General features: G+C 25.7%; 1 protein-coding gene across 3 annotated transcripts in view; it reads right to left on the bottom strand.

Annotated features, from left to right (window-relative positions):
* Positions 1 to 19,777, bottom strand: part of LOC129963489 (protein diaphanous-like) — a 38,310-nt gene that overhangs the window by 6,474 nt on the left and 12,059 nt on the right. For 2 of the 3 annotated variants that reach the window (XM_056077900.1, XM_056077898.1), the window contains exons 9-23: positions 18,732 to 18,837; positions 15,128 to 15,238; positions 14,917 to 15,041; positions 13,759 to 13,875; positions 12,874 to 12,992; positions 11,802 to 11,968; positions 10,886 to 11,281; positions 7,482 to 7,596; positions 7,128 to 7,220; positions 6,843 to 7,039; positions 5,831 to 5,917; positions 5,515 to 5,667; positions 3,955 to 4,084; positions 2,550 to 2,671; positions 1,559 to 1,723 (exon numbers count right to left, since the gene is read on the bottom strand). In XM_056077900.1, coding sequence (XP_055933875.1) covers positions 1,559 to 1,723; positions 2,550 to 2,671; positions 3,955 to 4,084; positions 5,515 to 5,667; positions 5,831 to 5,917; positions 6,843 to 7,039; positions 7,128 to 7,220; positions 7,482 to 7,596; positions 10,886 to 11,281; positions 11,802 to 11,968; positions 12,874 to 12,992; positions 13,759 to 13,875; positions 14,917 to 15,041; positions 15,128 to 15,238; positions 18,732 to 18,837 — 2,203 coding nt within the window. The remainder of the gene's footprint in view (positions 1 to 1,558; positions 1,724 to 2,549; positions 2,672 to 3,954; positions 4,085 to 5,514; positions 5,668 to 5,830; positions 5,918 to 6,842; positions 7,040 to 7,127; positions 7,221 to 7,481; positions 7,597 to 10,885; positions 11,282 to 11,801; positions 11,969 to 12,873; positions 12,993 to 13,758; positions 13,876 to 14,916; positions 15,042 to 15,127; positions 15,239 to 18,731; positions 18,838 to 19,777) is intronic. The other variant, XM_056077899.1, reaches the window with a different exon arrangement.

Genomic DNA, 19,777 nt, shown 5'->3' with positions numbered 1-19,777 from the left:
AATGTAAAATCATGTAGAATTCTTTATCTTAATAGTTCCCATACTTTAATCTTTTTGCATTCAATTTTTAATTCAAATTCACTACTAGATAATGAATTAATAAAGTATTAATAATTAATAAACTAAAAATCATAATTTAAAATATTTAAATAATGGGCTGTAAACAAAAGTACATAAGTATACAAAGTTTCAAAACTTCTGAGAAACTGTGTGAAATCATTTACAAATTTCACCTTTACCAAGAAATATGAAAAGTAAAATTACAAATCTAGTTGCAATAAAACAGGAAAAGTAACTAGTTGTAAAATAATATCAATAAAGAATTATTACTATAAAGAAGATAAATATTGAAAACAGTTTTTCCCCACCATGTTGATAGAATGTACAAATCTGGATCCTTAAAGAGTTATTTAATTAAAATGAGCAGTTAAAATTTTATAAATAGCATTCTCCTGTTTATAGTAGGTTGGCAATAATTTTAAATCAAATTAATTTGACAACTTCTAGAAATGTGATAAAACTAATTTTATTTGTCAATGATTAATAAATTAATCACTTGACATTTCAAAAGCAAAATTTATTTAATAAGCAAATCATTATTTAAGCACAAATATTTATAAAAGAACAGTGATATAGATGACAAAAGTAAAAATACTATAAAAAATACTTTTACTTTTTGACTTGATCCATTAAGACCAGCATTTTGTCCTAAAACTATACAATTAGTTAACAACAAATACTGAATTATATGAATTTGAATTAATATGAATACTGAATTATATTCAAATAATAAAAACCTCATTCCACATATTCCTATATCAGGGTGTAGAGTTTAACCCATGACAGTGGATAATACGTACATAACATATATAATTGACTTTTAATAGAACTGGATTTTTAATATGCCTGTTTTTAATTTTGAAGTATTTATCACATGATCATGGTAATTGTGTATCATTTTTTTTGGCATATAACTGAAGTCTTATAAAAATTTATCATTCCATATTTTACTATAGACAACAAAGGCACAAATATAATACTAAGCAACGATTTTATTTTCAGGAGTTTCATCTCAATAAAATATAAATACACAGAGAAAATAACATCATGTGATTAATATATAACTTAAGACAGGCAGAATCCAAAATATTAATCTCAATTTGTCTTTCTTTCGCCATGTTATTTATCAGACCTATTTTTAGATTATAGTCACAGAATAATTTTGAAAATTTAAATTTCAAGATATAGGTTACAAGAATGACTTGTGACCACTTTCCACACCCGAATGTGAATATGCACTATCCACAAAAATATACAGAAAAGCAATTACTGATATTACCTGCTTATATAGATTTGAAAAATGCAATACCCTCTTTAAGAAATGATAATGATATTACCTGCACCTAGTAACTGATCTAAACAAATCTTAACAAAAATAGAACTAGAATTCAATGTAAATATAAATATCCATCAATATCATAAGAAAGGGTTATCGAGAATATATATTATCAAACTAAGAAAACTCCATGAAAGGGAAGGGAGGGAAAAAATAACTTACTTGAAACATATCTTTGAAAGTTTTGATATCTGTAAAAAATTCATCCGATGCATATTTCTTAGGATCAAAAGCAAAGTAAACAGACAAATCTTCATATAATTTTTCCATCTGTTTACACATATTTTCTAAAATTTCATATTGTGCAGATGCTTCCGTTAGGAAACTCTGAGAAAAAGTTAAGGGAATAATGGTAATGCACCTCTAAATGCATCGAATAAGAATGTCAATGCTATTAGCATTGTTTTTAAAGTTTTATTTTGGTAAAATATAATGTAAAAGTTGAATTTCTTTAAAACTCAAATATTTTAGAAATGGCTTAAGAGAACATTTGAAAATATGTTTGTTAAATACTACAATATACAATACAAAAAACTAATGATAGAATAATACGTGAAAAAAGAAGCAATGGAGAATGTCCACAATAAACAGTAACTCAGAACAGCTAAACTATAATAGGTCTAATAACCTAATCTAGACTTAGATTTAGATTAGGTTTCAATATCATTATATATTATATACATATATACAAAATTGTATATAAAATACAATTTGATAAATTTTAAAATACATTTTTTGTCAAGATATCAAACTATTTCTTAAAAAAAAAAATTAACCATCTTAAATTGCAACTTTTAAATTTCTTAGTTTCAGCCAGTTTATACAAAGGATAAAAATGCTTACATTTTACAAAAATAGAATAGTTAGTTTTCTATTTAAAAACATCTGTAAACATTAATAATAATAATAACTAGTATTAAAATATTATAAACAAATTTTAATTCAAGAAAATTCAGTGAAAGAAAACATTGTTTTAACATGCTTAATAAAAATAATATTTAAATAAAATATTAATAATTAATAATAAGTAATATTTAAATGAACATTATTCGATTCTTTCCAAGAAATTATTAAAATTATATTTTGAGAAATTATTTTAACAAAAGGGTAGTAATTCCTAACCTAATATAATTTAATAATGATTAAAGGATACCGACATCACATCAGCAAACCTATCTTCATCATTGTGGGGACGGAAGTTTTTCAAATCCGTTTCTAATTGCTTCACTGACTTTTTCATTTGACCCAAATTTTTCTGTATCTGCTCAGGTGAAACTGAAAATATACAAACAAATGTTATTCTTAATAAAAATACACCAACATATAAAAATTAGATGTTTATTTTATAGCAATTTAATATCTAATTTACCACATAATACTAGATAATACATAATACTAGAAAAGTTGCAGATCAAGAAAAGATGTACACTGGAGAGTATATGTGTTATAATAGTATTATTTCAATACTGTGAGGTTAATGGAATGGTGAAAGTCAGCTTTCCAATGAAAATACCAATAACTTTTGTTAAATTATTTCTACCCATGACAATTTTTATTATTAAAATACTTTGTTTAATCCTTTTCTTTAGAAAATAGCTATAAAGGATATTTTCTAATAGGTAAAAGAATTATTTACTAATATCTACACATTTATTAATATGCCAAATGTATTATGTATACATATATTACATTATACCCAAACACATCTCAGTCATAAATACAGGACAATTACCTGTCTTAGAGTTGGTGGGAAACATCATACAATGAAATCCTTAAAGTGCCTATAAACCTTGACTTAGGGTGGGTGGGAAACATCATTGTCATATTGTTTCCTTTCAATTTAATAATGAAAAAATGGAAACTTTTTAATTCTCCTTCAATATATTTATAGGTTAAAATTCAAAATAATCTTTGTAAAATGAATTCTGACAATACTCGATATTGATTTTTGTATATGTGTCATTTGTGTTATTTCATACGAAATGCACCACAAATATATTTTCCCCCACTTCAATGCTTAATAACAATTGGCTTATAACACACTAAATCATTTCTTGCAGCAGTGAACAAAACTCAGCATTACCGCATGTGATCATAAAAATGTAAATTTGAGAATAAAAATTGAATTTATTAATACAAATATCACAAGGATTTATTCAATAAAGTCTATAAAAATATATGTGTTTAATTTTTATGTTGCATACAAATGCCATTATGAGCGAAATAGAACTTAGTTAAACCAAAAATTTAGAAAAATGGCATTATTTTACTTCACTTTATATTAATGATATTTGAAAGAAGAAAAATGAAAGTTAGGAATTCATTAGAAAAAAGTAAAAGAGAGGCAGAAATTATACATGCTTTATACTAAGCATATAATCTCCTTTTTTAAAAATAAAACAAATACTTTTAGAAGATACACACACAAAAATCAACTTTTTTTTTTTCCATACTAGATAGATAGAGGAGAGATTAAAAAACAACAGCATAGCACAAAAAATTATCTATCATGTAGCACTAAATCTTATTAATTACAAAACCCTACATATTTTATTTACCTCTTGCAGCTCTATCAACATGCATCAACTCCTCAGCAAAATTCAATGCATCTGGATATTTCTTTTCAATGACTTCAGCCAGATAATGGAGAAGAGTTGTTTTATGGTCAATAGCTTTTGTAGAATTAAGCTATGGAAAAAAAATTATTCAATGTGAAGACAGATACGGATGAAATGTTTCTCATACAGCATGGGGTTATATTAGAGAATAGCTACTACACACTGAATTACTCTACAAAATAAGAACTAAATTTTAATTGATAAAATAAGTTCTCCTTCTATTAGAATAAATGTTTTTTTTATATACAAAGTAAATAATTAGAATTATTTTAAAAATGAAAGCCAAATATATACTGTTTAAAAGCTCTGAGGTTTTATGCTATGTCTCTAAGGTATTTAAGCAATTAAAATATCTTAATTACAGAACTAATCTTGATCTACATAAGTATAATTGACCTGATCTATAAAAGTATAATTAATTTAAGCTGCGATTATTAGTAGCTTTAAAAATACACATAGGTCAAATATGCCCTGGTCAAATATGCTTAGTTTAAATTAAAACCCACATCAAAAGAACTTATGAAGTAAAATCTAGAATACTTTACAAATAAAATAACTACAGAAGCTAAACTATCATAGAACTAAGCAAGTTTTATATAAAGAGCTTGATGGTTTTTTTTTTTTTTTTTTGTCCTTATTAAAAAAAGAAAAGTTAAAAAATAAAAAAATTAAATAATAACAAATTTACAAAAATATAAGATATTGAACCACCATGACAACAAAAGACAAGGCAGAAGAATATTTTCTGGTAAGTAACTACTTTGCATTAAACAATGTTATGATACTAAAAATGATGTCATATATCCAACAAGCTTCAAGGATATGCATCAAACAATGTTATAATACTAAAAATGATGTCATATATTCAACAAGCTTCAAGGATATGCACGAAAAATATCTAAAATACTTCAGAAGAATTTAAACTGTAGATTCAAAACATTGGAAATTTACTTCAAAAATGCATTGATAAGGAAGTAACAATTGATGTTGAATATTAAAAACAGAAAACAATAATTATTCATTTATTAGTGCATTTAACAAAAATAAAAAAACCTTGACTTTAGATAAATTTATTTAAGCAAGAATATTGATCATCTTTTTCAGATCTAATTCCTTAAACCATTATATCCGAGGGATTCTAGAAGTTAAAATTAAACATCCCAGAAATTTAGATTCTTTTAAAATCACCATGTTATGCTAATGTGACAGATTACCTGATTTATTTGCACTGTAATTAGACAATGAAAGAAGTCAATCGTAACGATGTCAACTGATTCTAAATAAATATTTTATGGTAAACTTTTATTTCAAACATTTACAATGTTGATATATGCATATGATTTTCTTTTTTTATATTCATAAATTAACATTATTCAATAGCTCAACATAATTAATAGTCACCATGTAAATAAAAGAAGTATAAGGATATCTATTAAGTAACTGTATAAATGAATTCACGTTAGAAGTAAATAAGTGATTTAAAGAAAAACTAAAACATACTTTTGTCAACAGATTGATCTCAAACCCAACAGCTTGCTCATTTCTGGAGCCTGCATTCATATAATTTCCAATTAGTAAAATGATTTGCAAAATTAAACAGAATTTTTTACTAGTCTTGACTTCCTCACAAGCAGCAGTAGCAGCCACAATATCCTAAATTCAAAAAAATAAGGATATCAATAAATTTATATTTCTTTTCAAAAGTCAAAATTACTTAAAAGTTAATAGAAAATAATTAAATAGATATGGAAAACTGATATAGAGCGATTGCTATAGAAAAACAAATAATAAAAATTATTATTTTAAGTAAACTTACAGGTTTAATATCTTGAACAAGTTCCTGGAATCTCATTTTGAAACTGATGGATTTCAATCGTGGAACTAATCTCTTGATGCTACCAACCTTTAAAAACAAAAGATCAAATCAGTACATCAAAAAAATAATGAAATTAATGATATAAATACTTTTAAAAACATTCTCAACACAAAATATTTTCAAATTAATGAATATATTGATAATTAATATCTAGGATAATTTCATAGTTTTTATTTCATTTAATTTTATTTTCGATCATCCAATTTTAATTTATTAGAAAATCAAACTGAATTTGAAATTTATGCTACAATAAAATTAAAATAAAAAAAATTAAGGAAGCAAAATTTTCAAGTTATTCATTATTGTAAAATATTTATAAAATGAAGATGTAATGTAAAAATGCACACAAAAATTATAATCTCACAAGATTCAAAGCAAAGATTTGTTTTTAAAAATGATACAAATTAATACAAAGAAAATTATTTCAATAGCTATCATAAACCATACAAAATAAAGTATAAAAATACTGAGTGGGAGACTTTCAAATAAATATTACTGTGAATTTTGCACAAACAAACGCATAAAAGGGTGGACATCAGAAAAGTTCATAAAATTGTAAATGATTTTAAATGGGAAATATACAGAGTAAATGAATTTTGCAACCTGATATACATACAAGAATAGTAATAAAATTGTTCGGTTCTTAAAATAATTTTGGAAGTTAACTGAAGTATTTCCACATATAATGAAATATATACATATATATATATTGTAAATACCTATTAATAGTAATTAGCATTACCAATTCTGATGATTTGGCAATTGATTTAAATATCAAAATTTCAACTTAATTTGGTACTCTGAAAAAAATATTGTTTATACAATATATATATAAAACATACAATATATATAAAACAACCTATTTATATATATATATAAACATGTATACAAGATAAATACTACAGATAACAAAAAAATATATGCTGTTAAAATTATAATAAATAGATCTTACTGTCATTGCAAACTGCTCTGCTTCTGCTAATTCATTGTACTGATCTTTAAATTGTTCTAATCTAGTTAACTGTTCTGGTTCTGGCATGTAACGTATCAGTTGCTGTAGCATTGCATCTGTTAAGTGATTTTCATCTACATGTAGGATATATTTAACCATATCCTCTGCTGAAATTTTTACAGAACCAAGCAAAATCACTGAAAAAAATGTATATATTTATAAGTCTTAATCAAAATTTATGACGTTAAAGAAATTAGATTTGAAAAGAAAGTCATGTATTCTTACTCAGATTTTGTGCTGATTTGGCATCTAAAACTTTCAATTCTTTTGCTTTCTTGGTAGGTTTCTTCTCATCAACTTTGTTATTTTCTTTTTTGGCTAAGTGATAAAATATAAGTCATTAAGAAAAATGTTTTGCGGTGTTTGAAAAAAAAAATGTTTTTGAATAAAAATTAAATTTTTCAAATGCACATAATTTTAACAACATTTAATATCTTTAAGTTGTTTACTTAGAAGAAATATCAATATTCAAGAATTTTAAGTAATTTACACTACTATTCATTTATGAAGAGACAAGGCATCAATAGATATATTTTATAAACCTAATTCACTATTGTAAGGAATAAAATTCTATTTTACCTTGTGGTTTTGAAGAAAACTTCTGTGATAATGTTTCAAAAATATCTTCGCTGGCTAATTTTTCCTCATGAACAGATACCCAGAAAGCTTTGTCAGACAATTTTTGAGGTGGTATCTAAAAAATAATTGAAAAATGTATTAAACTAAACATCTATTATAAAACAGAAAACTAAAAAATAATGATAATTAATCAATCTTATAAGTTTTCAATAATCAACAACTGTTTACATCTTTAAATAAGAGCAAGTTTGAAGAATAAAATTTTTAAAGCTACAGGGGTATGACCAATTTAAATAATGAACATTGCATGTATTAAATATTTTAAAAATCTGAAATACAAAAGTATTTTAATAATAATAATATAAATTTTTCAGACTTATTGCTATAAGAAGCTATTCTTCAGTTTATACAAAAACAATAAATGAAAATTCGAAATTTTCAATTTAAAAGGCAAGAAAAGATCATATATAAAGAAAATTTTAATTTTTTAGAAAGTAGAATTTGTATAGATTGTGCAACTTTTTGACAAGCAAAATATTGATGGATGTATTATTTGTTCTAGTAAACAAAATAAAGAATAAAAAGTTAAGTAAAAATTTCATAGAAATAATTTTTTAAATTCCTAATTATAAATATAGCTATATGTTTTATTTTATATGGTTTCCACTGTAGATGTAGAATTAGTATCTACTCATATATAAATGGAGGCAAATGAGATCCAATGCTGTTCTGATGTGAAATCAGTTCTATAAACCCACAATCTATGAATTTCACAAAGATTACAATCACTGAATTTTACCCAGTCAGATTTGAAAATGCTCAAAATTTGCCAAGTGAAATCATTTCCATATTAGAATAACTTATTAAAGAAGAAAATATTTTCTTCTCAAGTCTAAAAAACGTCTCCAATCAAATACACAATTACTGACATACATTTAAATCAGTATAAAATTAATTACTGTGATTATGATATCCCTCATAATAGGAAAGATATTATTAGAGAAGAGATACTAAGTATCAGGAAGAAAACGTTAAATTTGTGGTTGCCTTTAATCTTTTTAATAATAAAATAATTGACAAAAATTTTAAATCAAAGTTTCTAAAAAAAAAAAAAAAAAAACACACACACACACACAGAAGTCTTCCTACTCTCTTATAGCCCACAATAACTCAGACTTTTTTGATTTTAGATCCTATTTGAGCCTAGCACCTTTGCTGTAAGATACTGTCTCACTGAATACAAATTTTTAAAAAAAAATAATTTAGGCAGTTTGAAATAAATATTTAGAGTTAATATAATTAACATACCAACATCAAAAGAGATATATAATAACAGTTATTAAAAAAAACATGCTTATATTTCAGTATACTTGCAGCTGTCAAATGCTTTAACATTTCCCTTTGAAGTTTTCACAAGAATAAATAAATTTCATTCCTAATTCTATTATCAGTTGTTCCCAAAATTGGATTTGATTACTTCAAGTTCAACATGTGCGCCTGTTTTAAATAATGAAAGACATGCGTAACATAATACTATATAATTACAATAGTGCAAGAATCAATAATAATTATCATTCTTAATAGTGAATTTCATACCGCTTTTTACTATCCTTTAAAGGAATATAAATATTTTGTGTTGGATCAACAAATACTATTCTCTTTGAGGAAGTTGATATCATTTGTGAAAGTTTGAAAGTGCAGAAATCCTTTTTCTGTTAGACAGAAAAATGACATCTGTTCTGTTTTCTTAACCCGATTAAAATTTTAGTTAATTAAAAATCAGGCAATATAAATTACATTTTTGATATTAATTAATGAAAATATTGCTATACAAAAATAAAAATTTTTATAGATTAAAACTCAAAAAATTATTTTTCCAATTCAGCTTCCATTTTTTTCTACTAATTTAAACTTATTTTTAAAAATATTGTAATGCACAATTTACAACAATATTTTTAATTGCTTCAGTCAAATTCAAAATGTTCATTACTATATATTACATTCATTACTATTATAACAGGGTAAGTCTAAAATTATGGGATAAATTTTGAGGGGTGATAGAGCTCACTGTAACAAATAATTATTGTATAGGAATATATGACCGGAAGTGACGCATTGAGGCACAAACAGAAAAAAAAATAACATATTAATGGAATCATAAAATGTTCATTAGCAGAAAACTTAACCAGTGATTCCGGACAGAAAATGTTAAAACAGCTGTTGAAAATTTCTGGATGCTACTTTTGGGGTGCACTGAATGGAGCGTGGTGGGCCAGTCTAATAGCCACTATGATCGCCAGATTTATTGAGTCTTGATTTTTTCCTATAGGGGCATTTGAAAGCCCTCATTTACGAGACTCCAGTTGACACCATTGAAGAACTCGTTGCTGTTTACCAATCACTCCACTGACACTACCAAGTTAAAATTACTGTCGGTGGCCGCAATATTGGGCATTTTTTGCTGACATTGCTATAATAAAAATCATTTTGTGACGACGTTGTAAATAAACAATGTTTTTCACTTCATGTGTTATTTTTTGTGTTTGTGCCTCAACACGTCACTTCCGGTCATATATACCTATACAATAATTGTTTGTTACAGTGAGCTCTACCACCCCTCAAAGTATGTCCCATGATTTTAGACTCATACTGTATATGTCATTGCTTATTTCTTATTTATTGTTGAAAGCTTAAGAATGAAAATCACTATTTATTATTATTATTTATAATATTTGGTTTTATAGTAAAGCTTCTTACTTTTTATTTCATCAATTTTATTGCGAAATTTATAAATTATGCCCTTTAAAATATTAAGATATATATCTGGTTGTAAAGACTCGTTTATATATCCAGGCATGTATCTATTTACTTAATATGATGATGCTGGGCCAGGATGTGTCACAATATTTTATTGTTGAAATTATAATAATTATTATTATTGCAGAATTAAAAAGCAAAATTGGCATCAAGAGACAACGTTTAATTATATAATTATGGCACAATTACTTGACTCTAGGGATGCAAATATAGACAATGGGCTTATTTAAATTAATAATGAATCACCAAATTATACATAAAAGATTTAATTGAAATTCAATATAATCAGCATTCCCAGTCAACAAGCTGATCTTTGAAGTAGTTAGAAGTGTAACAATAATATTTTTAAAAATTCCAAAATACTACCTTTCATAATTCCTTCTAGAACTAATATTAGTAATTGAAAATTTTAATGACTTATCAATCTTAATCTGAATACATGCAGTCGTTGTTTGAAGAATCACATTCTTTATTGATTACGCTTCTTAATATAAGAATATTAAGAAATTTGGATGTAATTTATATAAAATATACTATTATAATGGATATGAACAAAAATTGGCATATCCAAAAATCCATATATTCACCTTTTTCCAATTTATCCTCTTCAACGGTGTTTCCAGAACATATTTTTTCTTGGGTTGCATGCCATGTGGTAGAACATTAGGAGGTGGAAGATTAGGAGACAACCCTCCTGGAGGTGGGGGTGGAAACCTCATTCCCAAACCTGGGGGAGGAGGTGGTGGAGGAGGACCACTTCCAGGTGGTGGAGGTGGCGGAGGAGGTCCACAGCCTGGCATGGGAGGAGGTGGTGGAGGTCCCATTCCTGGCATGGGTGGTGGAGGAGGAATACCTGAACCTGGTGGAGGAGGTGGTGGAGGAGGAGGAGGTGGACCACCACTACCTGGGGGCGGTGGTGGAGGAGGAGGTATAGAAGATGGAGATGGAATCAAAAATCCTTCAGGCAGTTGTGGTAATTTGCCCTAAAAATAATATCCCTTAAATTTAATTTTTCTTACATTATTGGAAATTTAATATAAAGTAAAAATATAACATTAAAAGATAAACATTTGATCAAATTAAAGTTACTTTTGCAATCTAGTAGCAGTTTACAAATATACAGTTGATTACATTTATCGATTACAATTGTATATTCAATAAATACTACAATTCAAATTAATCATAAGTTCACACATAAATTTTATTATTTCACAGCAATTAGAAATAATAAAAGTCACATCAAAGTATAAAGGGCTAAATAGTAAAAATAAACTAATGATTAATAAATCACAAGCAATGTATGATAAAAAATTACAATATAAAAATGCTTATATATATATATATATATATATATATATATATATATATATATATATATACATATATATATATATATATTAACACAATAATAAGCCTAATTCTTTTCTCTCTTAAAAAGGCACTATTTTTTTAACATTTTTTTTTTTTCTATTAGAGGAAACAGGAAATTAAAATACTACTTACACCTTTTTTAACTTCTGATATAATTGCTTCATATTCTCTTAAGCGATTTTCCACCTGAGATAGTTTAGCTTCTGATTCTTGTTTCGCAGTCAAAGCATCCTCTAATTTTTTACTAAGCTCATCAGATACTCTTTCTTCCTCTTGTTTTGACTTATCAATAATAGTTTCTGCAAAATATGCAAAAAAAATTAATTAAAGGAATACTAATGATATCAGAATAAAAGAAATATATTAACTAAACAGAAATAACCTCCTTTATAAAATATTAATTTAAGCAGTTGAAATAATTAGAAATTTATATTATTAGCCAGTTTCAACTATTTACATCTGTATTTGGAAATACAGATATACCAATTTTAAAATATAAGAAAGAATTGAAATTTTTTAATGATACTGAGTTACTTGCATTCGACATTACATTGCTGCAAAAATTAAATTTTACTGAACACTGAACAAATAATATGCTTGTTTATGGTTTGAGTTGTAGCCACAATAGCCTAATCTAACTGGCATTTTTATTCAAAATGATATTTATTACTTATTTAGGTTCTAAGCAATTCTAATTTTTTCTTTAAAATTCTGGATAAATTCTGAAATATTTCTTAAAAGTTTAAATGCCTGAGTTCAAGTTGTGGATATATTTCTTTATTTCCAAAAGACATGAGTTGCCTCAAGTTAATAAATCTACTTTATTGCTTAGTTCTGTTCAATATTTCATTGCATTTTTGCAATACTAACTGTAAAATTTATTTCAAACAGATTAAACCAGAGACAGGTTGTCATTCTTATAGACTTTATTTTTTTTATTTTTTTTTACTACAAGAAATGGATAAAATTCCTTCCCTTCCCAAAAAAGATGTACATAATTAAAATTTGTGAGAAAAAAAATGTATTTCAATTTTCGATCAATGTATTAATGAAATTAATGTAAATGTTGTGAGAGGTAAAAAAAAAAAAAAAAAAAATTTTTTTTCCAAAATTTTAAGAATAGGATAATAGCAAAATAAATTTTTTTTTTTTTTTTGGATCTGAAAACAGAAAGTGAAGAGGAAAAAATAAATAAATTATTTACCTATTAAAGGTTCAACGTCGATTTTAAAACGTTTAGTATGACGGAAATCTGGATCACAACCATTTTTGTGTAAAACTATTTGGGAAACACATTCCTCTATTAGCCTGTAGTATGCTGATCTAAACAAAAAATAATTATACATCAAAATTAAAATTTACAACCATTAAATTGTATAAAATTTGAATAAATAATTAGAAAGAAAAATGCGTAAATACTACTTATTTATATTTTAATAAAATTTAAAGTAAAAATAAATTTCATTAAAAAAAATGCACAAAAAATTAGATTGTAGGCTTGAAATTTATATTTAAATAGCTTTCTATTTGATACATGAATGAAATATGTCTCATATTTTGTATAAAAATAGGCAGAAAAGTAGAAAATAATTAAATCGCACTAGTAGCAAAGTTTAAACTAATTATTAGGAAAGGAATATTATTGCAAAACAAACTGAAGAATAATAAATTAACAATGGGCTTACAATAGCAATGGCAATAGTAATTCTCATTCAAATGACCAATTATTTATATTACAATAACTTTAAAAAATGATAATTTGTTAATATAAGAAAAATAGAAAATATTTATTGGTAGTGAAATAATAGTTCAAAAATGAAACTGACAACAATAAACTTCCTAATATTCAATCATATAAAAATGCTTAACATATATTACAGATTGAAATACAGAGTATACATTTTTAAAATTAAATTATACTATATTTACACCTATTAATATAAATTATATTATACCCCATACCTATTACCATAAATTATATTACATCTATCACCATAAAAAAATTATTTTAAATTGCCAAACAAATTTACTAAGAGCTCACACTAAGATAAATATTTCTATTCACGTATCTAATTAAAATGCAACTCACCTCACTGTTATATCATCCCTTATGCAAAGCAAGTGTTGAAGTATTGACAAAAAGTCTCCTTCAGCAGGTGTTTCAGCTATTGTTTGGCGAATTAAATCATAGCAGTCATTCATTTCCCTGATAAAAGTTAAGGTAACAAATCCAATAAAGATAAAAGAGGTTAATTTGCTTTGTAATAATGTTAAGAGGTTAATTTGTTAGTGTATAAATAAAATTTTCTTTTAACTAGAAGATTCATTAGGAATATTAATGATACATATATAAGCAAATTAAATTTCTGTAAATTTATATTTAAAAAGAATTTTCTACATTGTTTCATATAAATGATTGTACAATATAGTTCTAAATTATAAATAAATGATTTTATTTACAATTATCTCTTAAAATAAAAATAAAAACTAAAAACTCTTGAGATATATTTAGTGTTGTTTGAGAATACATAGAATAACAAAGTCAAATCATTTATAAATTAAATGTTTGCAAAGTAAAATCACTAATTTTAAAAATGAAATCGAAATAAATTTCAAAAGAAAATTTTGAAAAGGCAAGGAAAAAAAACATACTCAGTATAAGGAATATAAAAGAATAAAACATTAAGCGCTCAGGGAATAATTTTTCATATTCATATAGGCACTACAAAAATATGGAAATGATTTTACAGGATTAACCTAACAAAATCTAATAAACATCTATTCTTTAATTAAGAACAGAATCTAAAATTTATAAGACAGAATAAATTAACTTATTACCTGCATAGGAAAGTAAATAGTAAAAATAACAAAGTCAGATTGATTAAAATTCAATTAAAACAATTAAGAAAAAATAAAATAATATTCTTTAAGAAATAACAAGAGCAGGAAAAAAAATGTATAATCAAGAGCAGGATAACTGCAAAGGAGATTCTTTGAATTCTTCTTCTTTAATATTAGTGTATGAGAATGTAATAGACTATTTTGTTGCTCAAACAAAAAGATATTGGAAACACTCAATTTTTAAAAATTAAGTTTAATAAATAAAAGATTATTTTAACTAGAAAAATCATACGCATCTCTTTGACTATATATTCTACACAATAAAAAATTAAAGGGAAAATACTTTTAAGTCAAATAACAAAATCAAGCACAGAATAATGATAATATAGTAATGAACAAAGGATACTCGAATTCCAAGCGCACATTCTCATAGCGCTGAGAGAATTCATCAAAATCTTCATCTTTGTGATCATGGAAAATTTTTAATTGTATGCTTAGCTCAGCTGTTGGATTCCCCTCAACTTGTAAATTCTACAAAAGAAATATATTAGCTTTATATAAATGTTTACTATATGAGAAATTAAAGATACTGGTGGAAATGATTATATTATACTGACTTCTAACACATCAATTAGTCCAGTTCTCATGAATTCATTCCTAAGATGCAGACGAAAATCCAAGTCATCAGGAGAAGTGACTAAAGCGTTTATCAGCTGAATGCAAGCAATCTATAAAATAAAAATTATAAAAAAATGAAATATTATATTAGGTTATTAATAATTTTACATAAAATTGTACTTTATTCTCATTCATTGAAAAATTCAATGCAACTTTTGAAAATTCAATGCAAAGTTTAAAAATAAAGTTGTAATGCTGATTATGCAGGATTATTCTATTATCCATTTAGATGTATAAAAACTAAACAAACCTAAGAATTAGAAACAAACTATATTCAATGGCAAATTAACTTGACAATGGAACTGCAGAACATATCAGACTATGGTTAGTCAATTAAGACTAGAAAAACATTTTGAAAGAAAAGTATATAAAAAAACTATTTGGTTTTCAAACATATTAATATATATTTATTTTTAAAAAATGTCAAATTAATTGAAATAACTATAAGGTCAGTGGTTTTATAAAATTTAACAAATACATCTGACAATCAAAAGTTTTTTTTTCTACACATACAATTTCTTCATAACTTTTTTTTTTTTAATTCCTTGTCATATAAGTAATGCATTCCTCATCAGTAAACTGTCTTTAACTCTTTATCAAATGAGTCGAAACTTTCTATAAAACTTGAAATTGTCATTTTCTTTTCCTGTCAATCCAGATATGCAGTGCCAGCTTCAGTAGTAATAACTTGTCTATACATTTATATAAGCTCATTAACTGCCAGCTCTTTGCCACAAAAATTAAACACCTCATTTGCATCATAAATATCAACTATCAAAATCAAATGCTTCATATGAGCAACATGATCATTTTTTTTGGCATAGTTTGAAGCTCATGTCCGAAAGAGAAAGTCTAAATTTTCTTTTAATATTTATTATTTGTTTTTATTTCTGAATTTAAATATAGGAAGTGTTTGAAGATGTAGGGGGAAAAAAAGAACTTATTACATTGCATTTGGCATCAGCTAAGGTAGAATAAGTCAAGGTATTATTGTACATGCAAGGAACAAACTATTTAGATTTATTATCTACAAAAATAAAATGATATATTGTCAACCAAAATCAAACCCCAAATTATGCCAAACATGAAATTTATTGCAAGAAAACTTTCAAATTTTTTTCAAAAAAAAAACCCCTGGGGAAATACTATTATAAAAATTGAAAAATTATTTTGGCATAATTTCAGGTTATATTATCAATAGCCTGAAGGAAAATATTTAGGAGCAAAATCAACTAATAAATCAAATCTCTGGCTTTAATGATATGCCGGAAGATGAAATTCTGCCATGTTAATGTATGATAGAGATTTTTAACTTTGATGTACAAATGTATTAATAAATAACTGAAATATTAATTGAAATCCTAAATATAAAATTATATCTAACGGGCAGTATAGTAAGTGTGCATGCATGTATGTTTGGCTTAATCTGTGCATTGTAAAAATATAGAAAACTGTAGATTCAATTTGGAACAAAAGTTTTGTTTGTTCATGAAAAATATTTAAAATAGAACACTGTACATTGAAGTTTATAACATAACAAAAATGTAAAGCATTTAAATACATACTATAATACTATCAAAAATCTGTAGGGTAAAAAAACATTTTTGTGAAGCATACGAGCTTGAATTATACTTTGTTTTTAAGTACTACAACATTCAATATACACTGTATGGTAAAATAAAAATATGAAAATATGATACAGTCATTTTATTTATTTACTAGAGAAAAAAAAGAAAAAAACAGAGAAAGGAGACATGCATTGCTAATCTGCTTAATTTCACAATGCTTGTTGGTATACTATTCCTTTTATTGATCTGCCAAATTTAGAACAAATAACATATAACTGTCCATGTGAGAAACAAACCAATTCTCAATCTAAACTGCACAACTCTAAAGATTGGTCTTCAGCTTTGCTGATGGTGACTGCAAACATCAATCAATTTAGAATTGCAATCCCTTAAATTGAAATGCCATATGAGGAATAAGAACAAGCTTATGGCTTCGACGACATTGCTAATTAGTTTTTTTACTGAAAGCCATGTATTGTTTCAAAGCTTTGGCTGGCTGATATTTTGCAATATAATTAGCACAGCAATTTTCAAATGCAGTATGTGTGGTGGTATCCGTAACAAATCAAGTAAAAATTATATTGGATAATTAACTGCTTCATCTGCTTCCACAACAGAGGCAATGACTTGTTTGCAACTGCTTTGCTTTGAATGTTAGACTGAGTAATATTATTATTAGTAGAAATCCTTGTTCTTTGATACTAGAATAACTTGTTCACTCAATCATTCATATAATTGGTTTGAATGCTGAAAAATGCTTCTTCTGACATCACTAACTTGCAGAAGTTATGAAGCAATGAAATTTGTTCTAAGGTCAGTTCTAGTGACATCTTTCCATTCCCAATTTCCTGCAATTGATACAAGAATATCTCAGCTGATCAATCATTTTGCAGTTGGACATGCATGTTTGTGATAAATTTCAGTATTCTTATGTGTCACCAAAAATACATTATTTCAGGCAAGCATTTATTTCAATCCCTGGTGTCTGGCTGAAATCTTCTACAAACAATATTAATGCATTTCCAAATAGTCTGATGTTTCCTTGAAAGGAGTAATCAAGTGTTTAGCAATTTTTTTGTGTACCATTGTGCATTCCTTCCAAACAATCAGTTTGCATTTTCACAACACTTTTCCCATGCCAAACACTTTGGGAATATTGCATGTAAGAATTTAAGTGAATTGCATGTTCAATGGCAAGTTCTAAGTAGTTCTGTCGGGCAACAATGTTGCAACAATCCGTACAAAACAAGATTCAATCCATAAATTGTCATTTACGGATTGAATTACAGCCAAAATTAATCTAATTAGGAACATTTCTCCAATTCTTCCGGATACAACTAAGATTTCTCCAATCCTATTACTCACACTTTGCCTTATATGATCATAAATGCCTCTCGCTCAAATGTTAGATTAAGAATATTTGATTGCCCACACAACAAAAGACCATGCATGAAATTTTGTTCAAGAAGCAATTTTACATCTAAAAAAACAGCAACAAATCAATTTGATGATAGCATTCAAAATTGATTGAGAATTGTTCGTAATTTCTAAGCACAAATTTTCAATCATTTCAATGCTTTGCTGTATATTTCAGATCTGAAATCCATGTTCAATTAAATTTTCTTAGCATATTTGACAGAAAATATTGTTGATTATGAGATTTATAATTCTATAAAACTCTCCCATAACTCTGTTGGAGTTGAAGGAAAGCAGATGATAAAGATGATTGCAATCAATGCAAGAATATGATGTTTATGCGATATTGCACACATCAGTAATGCATACATGCCATGCCAGTATGCAAAGAAAGATTATTTACAAACAATATCATTCATAAGTAAGGGGTCTGGTATTGTCAAATTAATCTTTCAAAGATTATAGTAATTAAAACACATTGAACTAGAAAGTACTTACATCAATGACAAATATTTTTTTTTAAACAGCTATTAAATTTCAAATATGAAATTTTACATACTCTTAAAGTTTCATTTCTGGTTTCAAGTCCCTGTACAATTGGTGCAAATCTTTCTCTCCCTTCGATTTCACCACATATAGTAATAGCTTCTAAGGCCTTTTCATGGCTGGAAATTAAAAAGTTTATTTTAATATAAAATTAAATTTTTTGAAAAGTGTTTCAAATTATCTTTTACCATGTAAACACTGTATTTTTTCTTTTTTCACTTCAAAGGAACATAAATATTTTCTAAGAATTCAAGTTAAGAATTTTATTTCAAAAAATAATGAATGCTAAATTATTCAAGTATACTTTCTTCTTCTACCAAATTTTTAATAGCTGAAAAACTGAACAAGAAATTATTTTAAATCTTAATTATTTTATATTTATTTTAACTGAACAAGAAATTAGCTATCTAAGCAAACTATTATTGTATTCTTAATACTTTCAAGTTTTTTTTTTTAATAAAAAAAAATTGCCTTTAAAATGAATGAATGATTATTTTTGTATTTAATCTTATTGCTAAAATATTAAAAATACTTTATTCATGCTTATGAAAATACATACATAATTATAAATTACTGGCTTTTAAGCTAAACATGCACCAAAAAAAAAACTGGTTTTGTTAAACAGGTTAAACAATAGCAATTGCACTTAAGAACTGCTTGGTTTTTAACTATAAAGAATTAAATGATTTACAGGTTTTAATTGTAAAGAATAACATCACCACAGTATTGACAGAAATATAAATATTTGAAATTATTTTATATATATGTATGTACGTATATATCAGACATTCATTTTAATTCAATGCAAAAACTTAACACAAAATAAATAACAAAATATTCTGAAAAAAATTTGGTAATAGTCTATTATCTTCAAAAAAACTAGGGGAGGAGGGACCTATTCCAGAAAGGGTCAGCATCACTAAATCTAAAACTATGGTTTTGAGATATATTTTAACTAACTTTGCATCATTATAAAAGATAATAAAGATTCTTTATAAGATATATTTTCAGCTTCAACTGTTGAATTTACTGTTTCTTAGTTATTTCTATCACAAAATA

Source organism: Argiope bruennichi, chromosome 3 (assembly GCF_947563725.1).
Source record: "Argiope bruennichi chromosome 3, qqArgBrue1.1, whole genome shotgun sequence".
Classification (NCBI taxonomy): Eukaryota; Metazoa; Arthropoda; class Arachnida; order Araneae; family Araneidae; genus Argiope; species Argiope bruennichi.
This window is presented reverse-complemented; position numbering and strand designations above follow the sequence as displayed.